Source organism: Osmia lignaria, chromosome 8, assembly GCF_051020975.1.
Source record: "Osmia lignaria lignaria isolate PbOS001 chromosome 8, iyOsmLign1, whole genome shotgun sequence".
NCBI lineage: Eukaryota > Metazoa > Arthropoda > Insecta > Hymenoptera > Megachilidae > Osmia > Osmia lignaria.
Window position 1 is genome coordinate 11,209,806 of NC_135039.1, and position 15,695 is coordinate 11,225,500.

Genomic DNA, 15,695 nt, shown 5'->3' on the forward strand with positions numbered 1-15,695 from the left:
TAAAAAAAAAATAAGCATCCGAAAGAAAAAAAAATAAAAAGGAATCGATTGCATTCGGTTATCTTGTCTCTATCGAAAAGGTCGATACACGAGCACACCGTGTATTCGATGTATCTGTGTAAGTACACAGCTATTAATCATACCGCAAATCTGTACACCAATACTATTACAAGCCAGATACGATTCTAACAATTTCGTTTGACTAAAATGGAGGATTTTCTTGCGTAATATTTAATCATTAATAATCAACGGCGACTCGCTTTCGCTATGAACAGAGACACATTCAAACGATACGGTTCTTTAAAATCGCGTCCATATTTTGTAATTAAGATGGATGCGTTTTAATCGATTAATAAACGAAAAATAATTTTTCGTATAGATAATAATAAAAGTACAAGAAAAAAGGGGAGAAAGAATAGAATGAAATTAAAAAAAAAAAAATAAAGGCAAAAGTAACGGATGTGTATTGTAGAAAGGTATCGCTGGTTAAAGAAAAAAGATCTTTTCAAAAAGTAAAAAGCATTTTCTGTCGATTCGGTGATGAGAAGAGCGGAGGGGGGTAAGGGGGAATAAAAAGAAATAAATGCAACACGGTAGAGTCGGCCAGACCATTCGTATACTTTCAGCTACAGCACGCTCCGCTAACACATGGTGGACGAGGGCCGCGGTGGGGGGAGAGGGGAAAGATTCTAACTCTCTCACAAGCGAAGAGAGGAAAGCGAGGGGAGAGAAAAACGGCGAGAAGTGGGGGGAGGGGGAACGAGAAGAACCGACGAATCGGGTGAGAGAAGAAGCATACAGCAGAAGGTGCACATCGGTGCACGTACGAGACGAAGTGACGGCACGCCGAAACCGAAACGCAAGAGCGTCGAGCCAGAAACGATTAATGTCGCATTTCCGTACTGTTTTTCTACACGATAGTCTTGTCCAGTGAGTGATATCCTCGGTGTTACGAACGTAATATCTGGTGATTTTAAAGAATGGCATCCGACGAGGAGGTGGACGAGAGCTACGCGGGTAAGGGCCACTGTGTTACAAATACTACCGGAAAGTTGTATCCTCGAGCACGCAGGACGCGCGCTTTTCGTACGATGGCTGCCATGTCAATTGGTCCTTCTATACTTTTCCACGCTATTTCGTTGTGTATTTTTTTCGGAAAATTTCTCGCGTGTTACTTTGGTTAGATTCAGTGTTAGGTTAACCGTTGTGCATCCAAAAATTCATCGAACCTCGAAGTCGAACTATTCTCTTCTCTCTCTTGATAAAAGAAAAACTAACCTTAGAATTGTCAAATAATTTCTCGACCGATACATCGTCAGCGATATATCGTTTAACACGGGTAATAAAATTAGTTGTTAACCGTAATGCGTTTAACTTTTCCACTAAATCTAGTGTAGTAGTGGAGAGATATAGGTTATTGTTTACATTTAAATGCTTAGACAGAAATCACATGGTTCTTCGTGTTTCATTTATTTATAGCGTTTCCATTGTTAGTTTAAAAGGATCGGTAGTTAATTATCGAATTTCCGTCTCGTCAAATAAGATAAATAATACTTTAAGCCTGTAACGTGATTTTCGATAAACTTACCGCCAATTGAGATTTCAATTAGATAATTACTAGATTTTTATATCGAATATGGAACAGTTAGCTTTATTTCCAAAATATAATAATTAATTATCATTTCATAAATATTACACTTTTTAATTGAATCCCATTTCTCTATCGTACGCGAATTTTTTTCTTTGATTGTTTCTTGACACAAAAAATTATAAATTATGTGTTAATTTCTGGTTTTTAACAAATAGACTCTGATACAATCTTAGTTCGCATGAATTATTCATAGTAAAAATAATATGAATATTTCAAATAACAATATCTACCGAAACATCAAAACATTGTTTAGCAGAATGACGTAAGACAGAATGTTTCTAATTAACGAAATAAAAAGCGAATCTGAAATATTATTTTGCAATACTCGGTTTCGTTTTCCGACCATCTGGTACTTTTGTGTGCGTGTACCGCCGTATACACACATCGTAATCGCGATATATAACTGCCGGTTCGAGTCTCGTGAAGATCGAGTTCTAGGGTTTATTAAAAATCTCTAGTACAACCTGTAATCACAACCTTTTTATATGATTGAAAGAAAAAAAAAAATTTTTAATTGCCTGGAGTCTGCAATAATATTATGAATATAAAATATAGACGGCCAATGCGGTGAGCCCTTTTGAAGAAAATGGCGGACGTATAACTCGCACAAAGCATTCACTGAACGTGGATTAGCCGAAAATAATTTATATATTTTGATTGTTTCATTTTCATGTTTTTCATTATTTCCAAACCATAACCATCCACGTTCGCATAATTGATTCGTGCTTCGCAATCTGTTTATGATAAACTTTATCGTTTTAATTGTCCTACAAAAATAGAAAAATCGGTTTGTTATAAACGTTACTATCGATTTGGCAATTATCAGTCTCGACGTCGTTGAGCGAATCGAATGTTCTCATGCATAAGACTCATTTAAATTCTATTACTATTTTTTTTTTTTTTTTTTTTTAAAGCACTTTCGTGCTAAAAACATCGAGGTTTCGGGAAATACATAATATTTTTCAACGGATATTATAATCAGAAAAACTCGACTCTGGGGGAAAATTTAGCGAATTTTCTGGAATAGCTTTTGAGCGGCAAAGCTTCTGTCCCCGCAACATATGGGTAGAGCAATGGATGATATTATAAAAAATTCTAATCATTTCATAAATTATAATATATTAAACAGATAGAATAACGTTCATGTATTAGATTGTTTTTTAAACGATTGTTAATTAGTTCCGAAAATATTGATTTCTGTGAAATATTAATTGAGATATTAATAGTTCTCTGGGATACATATATCTAGTGAACTATTTTTAAACCTACATTGTAATGAATAGAGATATTGATTTTATGTAAGTCAGGAGCATACATTGAAATGAGTTAACATTAGCCATATGTATGTGACAAGTGTTGTAATAGAAAAGTATTATGAGTATTTTAAGATATAACAAAATTTTGCACATGGAAAAGAAATAAATTATATTGATTATAATTATTGATTTTTAGGGGAAGATGATATAGATGAAACTGGAGGTCAAGTTTCAAATGTTAATCAACAAGTAGATGGTTCTTCTGACGCAGAAGAATCTCAGAGACTAGTAAGTATAATAAATCTATATTCATAACAAAAATGTCTGAACTATTAACGATTAAATGTATTTCAACACAGGAAGAAGATGATGATTATGAGCCGGAGGAAAGAAAAAAGAAGAAAGGGAAGAAACGAAAGGCAAGGAGCGAAGATAAAAAGGGGAAGAAAAAGAAGAAAAAGAAAAAATCTGATTCTGGAGATGTAACCATCTTTCTGTTACTATCTACTATCTATACAATTAATCTAAAATGTATTTATATATATTTCCCTTTTATTTTTCCATAGGAAAGCGATTTTGGAGGTGGTGGTGAAACAGGTGATGTAGCTGGAGATGATAGTGACTATGCAGGGAATAGAAAAAGTAGAAAATCTTCTTCCAGAAAGTCATCCAGTCATAATACACCAGCTCCAACAAATCAAGAGCCGACGACAGGCATGCCTACGATAGAGGAAGTGTGTAATACCTTCGGATTGACCGACGTACAGATAGAATACACCGACGCGGATTTCCAGAACTTAACGACATACAAATTGTTCCAACAACACGTTAGACCCCTTTTAACGAAGGAGAATCCAAAAGTGCCGATGTCGAAATTAATGATGCTGGTTGCTGCTAAATGGCGAGACTTCTCTGAACTGAATCCTCACACGCAACCAGACGCTGACGTGTCGTCCGCGAACGTGGACGAGGACAGTAGAAACGCGAGAGCGAATCGCGGTGGCGGGGTGCAGGAGGGCGAGGACGAGGAGGACGACGACGAGGACAGCGATAGAAAGCGAAAATCGCGGGGTTCTAGAGCGAAGAAAGGGAAGAAAGCTTCCAAGGTGCCGACGCTCAAGATAAAACTTGGTAAACGCAAACGGGGAAGCTCGGACGAGGAGGCGGAGGGCAGCGGCGCCGGCACCGACAGAGATTCCGACATGGAGTTCGAACAGATGTTGGCCGATGCCGAGGAACCCGCCGGCACGGACGGCTCCACTAAAGGCAACACGGAGGAGAACGGGGTCGAACCCCCAGCGGAACCACCTGTTCGCAGGAAGGCGAAGACTAAAATCGGAAACAAAACTAAGAAGAAAAAAAAGACGAAAACAACGTCCAAGTTTCCGGATGGAGAGGAGGGCCTTCAGGTATATAGTCGAGCTTAACCCTTTCGCTGCCAGGCGAATTTTTGAACTTGCACCAGTGGGCCAGAAATTACATATTAAAAATTTTGTGATGGCAAAGAACTGCGAAATGTATTAAAATAACAGTACAATCTTGCCAATGCCACATTTTTCTTAGTGGTGGTCAACGGTGCTATAGAATCCCATGGGACCACACTTTCGCTGCCAGAGGAATTTTTGAACTTGCGCCAGTGGGCCAGAAATTGCATATTAAAAATTTTGTAATGACAAAACACTGGGAAATGTATTAAAATAACGGTATAATCTTGCCAATGGCACATTTTTCTTAGTGGTGGTCAATGGTGCTATAGAATCTGATGGAACCACACTTTCGTTGCCAGGCGAATTTTTGAACTTGCGCCAGTGGGCCAGAAATTGCATATTAAAAATTTTGTAATGACAAAACACTGGGAAATGTATTAAAATAACGGTATAATCTTGCCAATGGCACATTTTTCTTAGTGGTGGTCAATGGTGCTATAGAATCCCATGGGACCACAGTGGCAGCGAAAGGGTTAATAACGCAGTATATTTGTTTCTTCTGCTGTACATAATCTTTCTCTCTTTAACTGTCCAGACTGATCATCAAGATTATTGCGAAGTATGCCAGCAAGGTGGAGAAATCATATTATGCGACACTTGTCCCAGAGCGTACCACTTGGTATGTTTAGAGCCTGAATTGGAAGAAACACCTGAAGGAAAATGGAGTTGTCCTCATTGCGAAGGAGAAGGTATTACAGGTAGTTTCCTCGTAACCCTACACCTTCTGTCCCATCCAACGTGTTCAAATGCATTCTACGTAAACATTAATCATTACTGAATATTTAGATATTCGTTTGATTCCCAGGTGCAGCCGAGGACGACGACGAACATATGGAATTCTGTAGAATATGTAAAGACGGTGGTGAATTGTTATGTTGTGATAGTTGTACCAGCGCGTACCATACGCATTGTTTGAATCCACCGCTGTCGGAGATCCCTGACGGAGATTGGAAGTGTCCAAGGTGTTCTTGCCCGCCTATACCTGGAAAAGGTAAAAAGATATTCAGTGATACATATTATATGTATGGGTAATTGATACAGTGGGTCCAAAAAGTATTTGTACATTTAAAACAGAGTACCTCGTTTAAAATTGGAGCAAATAACTTGAGGTTTCTCGAGAAGCTATACAAATTAATTTAATAAAATATGTGCTTTCGTCGTTTGAAAAAATTTGTTGAAATTGTGAGAGAAAAATAGTAGAGGGTAATTTTTCAACTTTTTTATGCAAGCTTATAATGAGAATTTAAAATATGTCTTTTGTAGATTCAAATAAGTTGTGTCTATGCTAAAAATTTTAGTAATTAAGTAATTAATTTTAAGTAATTAAAATTTCCAAAAATCTCGACTTTTCATCTAAGAAGACCCTCAAATTAACTTAAAGTATTTTAACTTAAAATTTAAATTTTATATAATTAAGGCAGTTTATAATTCATTTGTTGTAATAATATTTATTGAAGGATTTTCTTTGGAAATATTTATAAAATTTCAATGTAATATTCAATTTTTTTTTCGTTTATATTTTATACGTTCTTAGATCAAAAGTCGAGATTTTCAGAAATTTTAATTACTTATAATTTCTAATTAGTAAATTAATTTGTATAGCTTCTCAAAAAACCTCAAGTCATTTGGTCTAATTTTAAACAAGGTACTCTGTTTTAAATGGTGTGCAAATACTTTTTGGACCCACTGTATATAATCTTATATTTTCTCGACAGTTGCAAAAATCTTAACATGGAGGTGGAAAGAGTGTTCGGAAACGCCATCGGAGGAGCCTTCGACGAGTAAAGCTGCGCCTAAGCAACGCAAAATACGGGAATTCTTTGTGAAATGGGCAGATATGTCTTATTGGCATTGTGATTGGATCACAGAATTACAGCTCGACGTTTTCCATCCTCTTATGTTCAGGTATAATGTTAATTAAATAAGAAACAATATATTAGGTGTACAAATTAATTCAGTGCCTTCTTAATTATATTTAATTTGAATATTATAAAAGTGACAATTATTTCAATAATTGGAATTACTATGGCTTTTTAAAAATGAATCTTTAATTAAAATAAAGAAAAGGCACTGAATTAATTTGTACACCTAATAATTTCTCTTATAATCATAATCAACCTTCAATTTAAATTTATTATTTAAAATTTTTTAAATTAGGAACTATTCAAGAAAGTACGACATGGACGAGCCACCAAAATTAGAAGAACCATTAGACGAAAGCGATACTCGTGTGAAACGATTGAAGGAACAGGATGGCGCCCTGAACAGGGACGATTATAATTTAGAAGAACGGTTTTATCGTTACGGAGTTCGTCCAGAGTGGCTCGTCGTGCATCGCGTGATTAATCATCGCCTGTCGAGAGACGGCAGAGCCACGTATCTCGTTAAATGGCGAGAACTCGGCTACGACCAGGCCACTTGGGAGGACGAGCACGAAGATATTCCTGGTTTAAAGCAGGCCATCGAGTACTATTTGGATCTGAGAGCAGCGAATTGTTGCGACGGTAGCACCTCTCGCAAGGGCAAGAAGGGTGAGAAGAGTCGGTTAATTTATTTTTCGTTTCCTTTTCTATCTATAATCATAAGCGTACGAATAAACCACGTGTCGTGTGTTCAGGCAAGGGGAAGAAATCAAAGACTCGGGAGCTTATCGACGACGAGGAGAGGACACCCAAACGGTACACTCCACCGCCTGATAAACCCACGACGGATCTTAAGAAAAAGTATGAGCGACAGCCGGAGTACTTGGATCAAACTGGGATGCAGTTGCATCCTTATCAGTTAGAAGTAAATATAAATTTTATATTGTATTTTAACCCTTTGCGGATCAACATAATTGTCATAGTAATTTATAATTCAAAACATACTGTGTTATATTCTTGATATAAGGATTTATAATATATTTGAAGGATGGAATTATTCCTGTGATTTAAATTAATAATAGTCTCTGCAAGCTTAAGAATGCTCTGTCTCCAAAGGGTTAACCCTTTCCAAAATTGTCCAAACACAATTATCATAGTAATTTATAATTTATAATGCCCTGACCCCAAAGGGTTAACCCTTTCCAAAATTATCTAAACACAATTGTCATAATAATTTATAATTCATAATTATATAATTTATAATGCCCTGTCCTCAAAGAGTTAACCCTTTTCAAAATTGTCCAAATACAATTATCATAGTAATTTATAATTGATAATTATATAATTTATAATGCCCTGTCCCCAAAGGGTTAACCCTTTCCAAAATTATCTAAACACAATTGTCATAATAATTTATAATTCATAATTATATAATTTATAATGCCCTCAAAGGGTTAATCCTTTCCAAAATTATCTAAACACAATTGTCATAATAATTTATAATTCATAATTATATAATTTATAATGCCCTGTCCTCAAAGGGTTAACATCTTCCTTAATGAACATATTATAATAATTTCATTATTTTTTCAGGGTTTAAACTGGTTAAGATATTCATGGGGCCAAGGAATAGATACAATTTTAGCAGACGAGATGGGCTTAGGGAAAACCATCCAGACTATTACATTCTTGTATTCGCTGTACAAAGAAGGACATTGCAAAGGACCTTTCCTTGTGTCTGTTCCTTTGTCAACCATCATAAACTGGGAACGTGAATTTGAAACCTGGGCGCCTGATTTTTATTGTGTCACCTATGTTGGTTAGTACACCAAAAGAAAAATGATTACTTTATTCATAGTATGTTAATTAATATTCCCTGTTTTAATCTTCAGGTGACAAAGACAGTCGCATCGTGATCCGCGAGAACGAATTATCCTTCGAAGAGGGTGCTGTCCGCGGTGGTCGAGCATCGAAGATCCGATCGAGCCAAATTAAATTCAACGTCCTCCTCACCAGCTACGAGCTGATCTCCATCGATTCAGCCTGTCTGGGATCGATCGACTGGGCCGTGTTGGTGGTGGACGAGGCGCACAGGCTAAAATCAAATCAGTCAAAATTCTTCAGATTATTAGCCTCCTACAATATCGCGTACAAATTACTCTTAACCGGTACCCCATTGCAAAATAACTTGGAGGAACTTTTCCACTTATTGAATTTCCTGTGTCGAGACAAGTTCAACGATTTGGCCGCTTTCCAAAACGAGTTCGCTGATATTTCAAAGGAGGAGCAAGTAAAGAAACTGCACGAATTGCTTGGACCTCACATGTTGAGGAGATTAAAGGCTGATGTATTAAAGGTACATGGCTCCTCTATTTCTCCTTTCCTTAAAAATTCAGCGCCATTAACTGCATACTTTTTGCTCCACAGAATATGCCAAGCAAGTCAGAATTCATTGTACGCGTTGAATTATCTCCTATGCAAAAGAAATATTACAAATACATCTTAACGAGAAACTTTGAAGCACTGAACCCAAAGGGCGGTGGTCAACAAGTGTCTCTGTTGAATATCATGATGGATCTTAAGAAGTGCTGCAATCACCCTTACTTATTCCCAGCTGCGTCCCAGGAAGCACCAACTGCGCCAAATGGAACCTATGAGACCTCTGCGTTGATCAAAGCAGCTGGGAAATTAGTGTTGTTAAGCAAAATGTTGAAGAAGTTAAGGGACGATGGGCATAGAGTTCTGATCTTTTCTCAGATGACTAAGATGTTGGATATCCTTGAGGATTACCTGGAAGGCGAAGGGTACAAGTATGAGAGAATTGATGGTAACATCACTGGAGCTCAACGACAGGAAGCCATTGATAGATTTAATGCTCCTGGTATGTTCGCAGACATTTATTGTTCTCAGAAATCATTTAACTAGGGAAATTATTAATTCTTTCTTTTAAACAGGTGCTCAGCAATTTGTCTTTTTACTCTCCACTCGTGCTGGTGGTCTGGGCATAAATTTGGCAACTGCGGACACTGTAATCATTTATGATTCAGACTGGAATCCGCACAACGATATCCAAGCGTTCAGCAGAGCTCACAGAATCGGTCAGGCTAATAAAGTAATGATCTATAGATTCGTGACGCGTAATTCTGTAGAGGAGCGAGTCACTCAGGTGGCGAAACGTAAAATGATGCTGACGCATCTGGTCGTCAGGCCTGGAATGGGTGGAAAGGGGGCTAATTTCAGTAAACAAGAACTCGATGACATTTTACGGTTCGGTAAGATTCTCAGTGCTATGCAAATTTGATAAGGCTTGTATTTTACTGGTCATTATTTAAATATGAAGGGTCAGTATTTAACACTAGAACTACCAAAGGGGTGAACATTACTACATTCTAGTTTCTTTTTTTAAATTAAAAAATTTTATCAAGGTATTTTTGCTGGAATGAATGTTGGCTATTGTCGAGATAAAGAATGGATTATGTTTCACATATATTTATTTAATTTTCTGTATTATTTTCAACTTAGAAACTAGTGTGCATCAAATGTCACTAGTTCTAGTAGAAAATACAAAATTTTATTTATATTTAAATTTTTATTTCTATAATTTTTATTTTAACTATTTCCTATATTTTTAATTTTTTAATTTATTATTTTTTTTAATATTATATAAAATTTTATTTTATATATTTATTTTATTTATTTAATAATCTAAATTTTAACTTAATTTTACTTATTTAAATAAATAAATTTTTAATCCTTTAAAAAGTTAAATCCAATTTGGTAATAAAATACTGACCATTTAATTTGTTGCCATTTTTGATAATAAATCTCTTCTAATCCTTCTTATTAGGTACCGAGGAACTGTTCAAAGAAGAAGAAGGTAAAGAAGACGAGGCAATTCATTACGACGACAAAGCAGTTGCTGAATTATTAGACAGAAGCAAAGAGGGTATCGAACAGAAAGAGAATTGGGCGAATGAGTATTTAAGTTCCTTCAAAGTCGCGTCGTACGTGACGAAGGAAGGAGAAACAGAGGAGGAAGCGGACACAGAGATTATAAAACAGGAAGCCGAGAACACGGATCCTGCTTATTGGATCAAACTCTTGAGGCATCATTATGAACAACAACAAGAGGACATTGCTAGAACGCTTGGAAAAGGTACACTGCCGCCCATAAGTGACCTCTTTAACCCTAATCCCTCATACCTCTAAAAAATCACATATTCCCTACACGGGGTCATATAGACCCAGTTTCAAAAATTTTTGAAATAGTATTTAATGCAGAGAAAATGGAAAGCACATGTTCCTGAGGTATTAAATTTATATGGGGATCTGAGAAAAGTTCTGGTAGTTTAAAAATTAGAGAAAGACCACTTTTTCATTCAAAAATTCATAACCTTTTCAATTTTGATTACATTTGGCTGAAATTTTATTTTTGTCATCTAGGGACATCATAGTTTGAAAAAAAATCTCTGAAGTTAATGCTGGGGTTTTTCAGACCCTTAGTGAGTGATTAGGGTTAAAACGGAAGCTATAAATATTTATGCACTAGATGATTTTGTCGTTTTAAAAATACTGAAGGGTACTTTTTACAATCCTTTTTTTGGCTTGCAATGAAAATTAAAAACATACATTTTGTAGATCTAAAACTTATAAGTAATTGAAGCTAGTGATTTTCATTACAAGCCCAAAAGAAACCATGAAAGAACAACAAAAGCACGTCATCTAGTGTATTAATTTTTATAGCTTCTCAAAAAATCCCAAGTCATTTAATTCATTTTCAAAAAGAGTATTCTGTTTTAGAAAATGTCTAGTGACTTATGGATGGCAGTGTATGGAAAATGTTACTGCTTTTTATTTAAATAGATGATTGATAAATAATAATTAATTCTAGGTAAACGAATACGTAAGCAAGTGAATTACAACGATGGAGTGGTTACTGGTGATCAGAGCACAAGAGATGATCAACCCTGGCAAGAGAACCTATCTGATTACAACAGCGACTTCAGTGCACCGAGTGACGACGATAAAGAAGACGATGACTTCGATGAAAAAGGTGACGGGGATCTTTTGTCTCGCAGAAGCAGGCGAAGATTGGAGAGAAGAGACGAGAAGGATCGTCCTCTTCCTCCGTTGCTTGCACGGGTTAATGGGAACATTGAGGTACTTACATACTTCTACAGGGTGTCCCCTGGGAACGGGGGGTTGTTGGGGTGATTCTGAACAACTGAGTGTTTTTCGTTAAGAACTCAAAAACGCAGCTTCAGCCAACATTTTGGTAAAGGAAAAAGTTGTTCAGAATCACCACAGCTACCACCCCTTCAAGGGATCAAAGCGAATTCTGGGACACCCTGTACATTTTCATAATTAAGCTGTTAATTGAATTGTAATGTGATTCCTTTGTTTAGGTGTTAGGCTTCAATGCCAGGCAAAGAAAAGCATTCCTCAATGCGATTATGCGTTACGGCATGCCACCGCAGGACGCGTTCAACTCTCAGTGGTTAGTCAGTCGCTCAGAATACGATTGTTAGTCAGCCAAATTAAAATACTGTTAAAGTATATTGTCGCATTTCAGGCTGGTGCGCGATCTGAGGGGTAAATCGGAGAAGAACTTCAAGGCGTACGTATCCCTGTTCATGCGACACCTCTGCGAGCCCGGTGCCGACAACGCTGAAGCTTTTGCGGACGGCGTACCACGAGAGGGTCTCAGCAGGCAGCACGTTCTAACGAGAATCGGAGTGATGTCTTTAATTAGAAAAAAGGTACGCTTCTATTATTCAAATTTTTCAGTTTCAGAACATGAAATTTCAAAAATATTAACCCTTCAACTGCGGGTACTTTTAGCACAGCCGATCGCTCTAATTTTAAATTATATTACTGAAGTAATATTCTATTTAAAAAAATTTTTTTTATTGTATTTATTTTATTTTTATTTTAGTGGCATACAGGCCACAGCCGCCATTTGACTTTAATTTTAACAATTTCCCTCTTGATTGACAATTTGAGATGCTTTGGTGGTCTAGGGATTTTCAGTTCCCTATATTGCCCAAGGAACTCTCTCATCAACGCGCCTATTCTAGGTTGGCAGCACTGCCCATCCTGTTCCCGCGCATTTTGAATCTGTACCATTCAATTTTCTCATTTTTCCCATTCATTACATAATTCAGCAATACATTTAATTCTAATTTTCTTCAATACTGTTAAGTTCTCCTTACACACCAGCCGCTATTTCATTAGCAAAAATTAACACATCCACCTCTGGCTGTAATTTTAGTATCTAGTTTACAAACTACACCTACAGTTAAAGGGTTAAAGAATTCACAGGATTTTTAAAAACTAAATTTTACTTCCAGGTTCAAGAGTTCGAGCACATAAATGGATATTATTCCATGCCCGAGATGATCAGAAAACCCGTCGAGCCCGTGAAAGTGGAACCTGGCGCAGAAGCAGCGACTGGAACGAGTAGCACCAGTGCCACGCCGGCTACATCGAACGCGCCCAGTCCGAGTCCTGCTGCGACTCCAACCCCGCTCACGGTTCCCGGAACAGCCAGCACAGAAACGAGCAAGGTCAATTCCGACGCCTCTGAGGCGAAGGAATGTAAAGAGGAGCCAAAAGACAAAGATGTTAGTGTCTTTTTTAAAATCGTATTATTGTAATTAACAGGACAGGCCTGTAACAAATTTATTTATTTTTTAATTTTATTTATTTATTTCCTTGTATACGGGAAAACATCCCTATAGTGTACATACAGTGCGGTTACAATTACAATAATGTGTCACTAGAATTACCAAAGTTGGTAATACATTAACCGTGTTCAAGTAGTCTAACAAAATGATTTTAAAATTAAATAAAGAGAAGAAATCAATACGTATACAATAAAATTATGATTATTTTTAGAGCGTAGACGGGAAAGACGTGAAGGAAGAACCGAAAGATTCGAAGGAGGAGGAGGATAATAACGCAGAGAAGGATAAAGAGAAGGAAGATGTGAAGAAAGAAGAGAAGGATGCGGACGCGGAAGGAACCGACAAAGAGAAAGATGCGAAAGATGTTAAGGATGAGAAATCAGCGGCGAAGAGCGACGAGAAAGTAGAAAGTAGTGATAATAAACCAAAACAAGATTCAGAAGAGGACGTGGTTATTGTTAAAGATGATGAGGAAGAAACTGAAAAGCGAGAGGTATTTAAAAATTCCACGGTTATTAGGTGTACAAATTAATTTGGTGCCTTTGGTATTTTTAATTACCAAAGTAATTAATCTTTTCTTAATTACTATTTTAAATTTGAACCTTTTCTCATGTTTCTATGTATCTGAAAAGTGGCAGGAAAATAACAATAACAATTGTTTCAATAATCTTCTATTAAAAATAAAGAAAAGGCATAGAATTAATTTGTACACCTAATAAATGGTAATAATTTTTCCTACTGTTTATTATATTTTTCTCTGTTATATTTACAGGATAAGGACAGCAAAGATAAAGATGTAAAGGACTGTGATTCAGAGATACTGAAACCCAAACGCAAATTCATGTTCAACATTGCAGACGGTGGTTTTACAGAATTACATACACTGTGGTTGAACGAGGAAAAAGCTGCAGTACCTGGTCGCGAATACGAAATATGGCATCGAAGACACGACTACTGGCTACTGGCTGGTATCGTTACACACGGCTATGGACGCTGGCAAGACATCCAAAACGACATCAGGTGAAATATATAACTCATAATATTTAAGCTAGAAAAATATGGCTCGTATTTTACTGGCCAGTATTTTATTTAAATCCTTTGGTCAGGAGTTAAACCTAACCGTTTAGTATTTTTATACTGACCGTTTAGTATTAGGTGTACAAATTAATTCGGTGCCTTTGCTTTTTTTAATTAATAGCTTATTTTTAAGAAGTTATAATAACTACAATTGAATTTATTGTTATCGATATCATATTCTCGCGCCATTTTTCAAATTCACAAAAGCGCGGGAAAATATTCGAATTTAAAATAGTAACTAAATAAGAAAGTATAATATTGAAGGTACCGAATTAATTTGTACACCTAATATTTTTATTCCGACTAGTTTGATAATAAAATAATGACCGAAAATTGATTTAAATACTGGCCAATTAATTTGTTACCAAAAAATATTTCCAGAGTTATTGATTGCGTTATTTTCCCCCAGGTTCGCGATAATAAATGAACCGTTCAAAATGGACGTGGGTAAGGGTAACTTTTTAGAAATAAAGAATAAATTCCTGGCCCGGCGCTTCAAGCTTTTGGAACAAGCGTTGGTGATAGAGGAACAGTTGAGAAGAGCAGCGTACCTGAATCTAACGCAGGATCCAAATCATCCTGCGATGAGCCTGAATGCAAGATTTGCCGAAGTCGAGTGCCTTGCAGAATCGCATCAACACCTTAGTAAAGAAAGCCTTGCGGGCAATAAACCAGCGAACGCTGTATTGCATAAAGTAAAGTATCATTGTTGTAAATGGATGCAATTAATGATATAACACAATTGAATGCCAATGATTATATTTTTATTTATAGGTACTAAATCAATTAGAAGAACTACTGTCTGATATGAAATCAGACGTGAGTCGTTTACCGGCAACGTTAGCTCGTATTCCACCGGTTGCTCAAAGACTTCAGATGTCTGAAAGGTCGATATTGAGCCGACTGGCCGCCACCGCACCCGGTGGTAGTAGTTCTCAGTCTGGTCAGGCAGCCCTGTTAGCACAACAATTTCCAGCAGGCTTCTCTGGGGGACAATTACCGGCTACATTTGCCGGTGCTGCCAACTTTGGCAATTTTAGACCACAATACTCAGTACCAGGTCAACCACCGCAAGGTTTCACAGGTGCGTAACAAGGGATAAAGAAAGTGAAGATTTTTATTCATATGAATATTTACATTTCAGCTTGAAGATTAAATGGTTGACAGACAATGGCTCAAACGTGAACTCGTAATGGCGCAAATTGCACTACCTTAATGAGATCGTGTGCGCTATATTATTTTTCGTAAATTACGATTTTTAGCTGAATTTCATTAGAGAAAAGACGCTAAAGTATTAAAAAAAAGAAAGAAAAAAAAATGAAAAAAACACACGCGTAATATCTTACATCTAAATTACATTATTCCTGTATTTATTACATGTACATTCGAGGGTTAGCATCAAGATTTTCATGTTTTGTATTTATACAATACGGTCCTTGTGGAAAGTGGCATAAATTATTTTCTTAAACTAATTTAAGAGCATGATTTATACCTCTTCATCGACCGGAGTGTATCGTATCGTAACGATAAGTACATTTTACTTAAAGAAAAAAAAAAGAAAACTTATTTAAGAGATATAGATTTGCGTGGATCGTAAGGTGCGCTAATTAGACGCGCTAATTGTTCTGATAATTTATTCACTTCTTTTTTTTTCCACGACAATAATTTCGTTTTGG

At 36.5% G+C, this 15,695-nt stretch overlaps 1 protein-coding gene across 7 annotated transcripts; it reads left to right on the top strand.

Moving 5' to 3' along the window:
* The first annotated feature begins 767 nt into the window (after positions 1 to 767).
* On the top strand, positions 768 to 15,603 carry Mi-2 (chromodomain-helicase-DNA-binding protein Mi-2 homolog). 7 transcript variants are annotated; one of them, XM_034334632.2, is made up of 23 exons: positions 768 to 1,017; positions 3,104 to 3,195; positions 3,267 to 3,389; positions 3,474 to 4,316; positions 4,930 to 5,092; positions 5,200 to 5,385; positions 6,110 to 6,299; positions 6,552 to 6,934; positions 7,012 to 7,181; positions 7,850 to 8,075; positions 8,149 to 8,612; positions 8,684 to 9,137; positions 9,211 to 9,528; positions 10,104 to 10,412; positions 11,148 to 11,416; positions 11,662 to 11,753; positions 11,811 to 12,015; positions 12,607 to 12,879; positions 13,154 to 13,435; positions 13,715 to 13,962; positions 14,429 to 14,714; positions 14,794 to 15,103; positions 15,164 to 15,603. In XM_034334632.2, the coding sequence occupies exons 1-23, from the start codon at positions 981 to 983 to the stop codon at positions 15,166 to 15,168; spliced, it is 5,928 nt and encodes a 1,975-aa protein (XP_034190523.2). In that variant the 5' UTR covers positions 768 to 980; the 3' UTR covers positions 15,169 to 15,603. The 7 variants fall into 7 exon arrangements, with proteins under 7 accessions (XP_034190523.2, XP_034190525.2, XP_034190526.2 ...); XM_034334634.2 differs by having other exon boundaries at positions 4,930 to 5,083; XM_034334635.2 differs by having other exon boundaries at positions 769 to 1,017; positions 11,829 to 12,015.
* Positions 15,604 to 15,695: the final 92 nt, after the last annotated feature.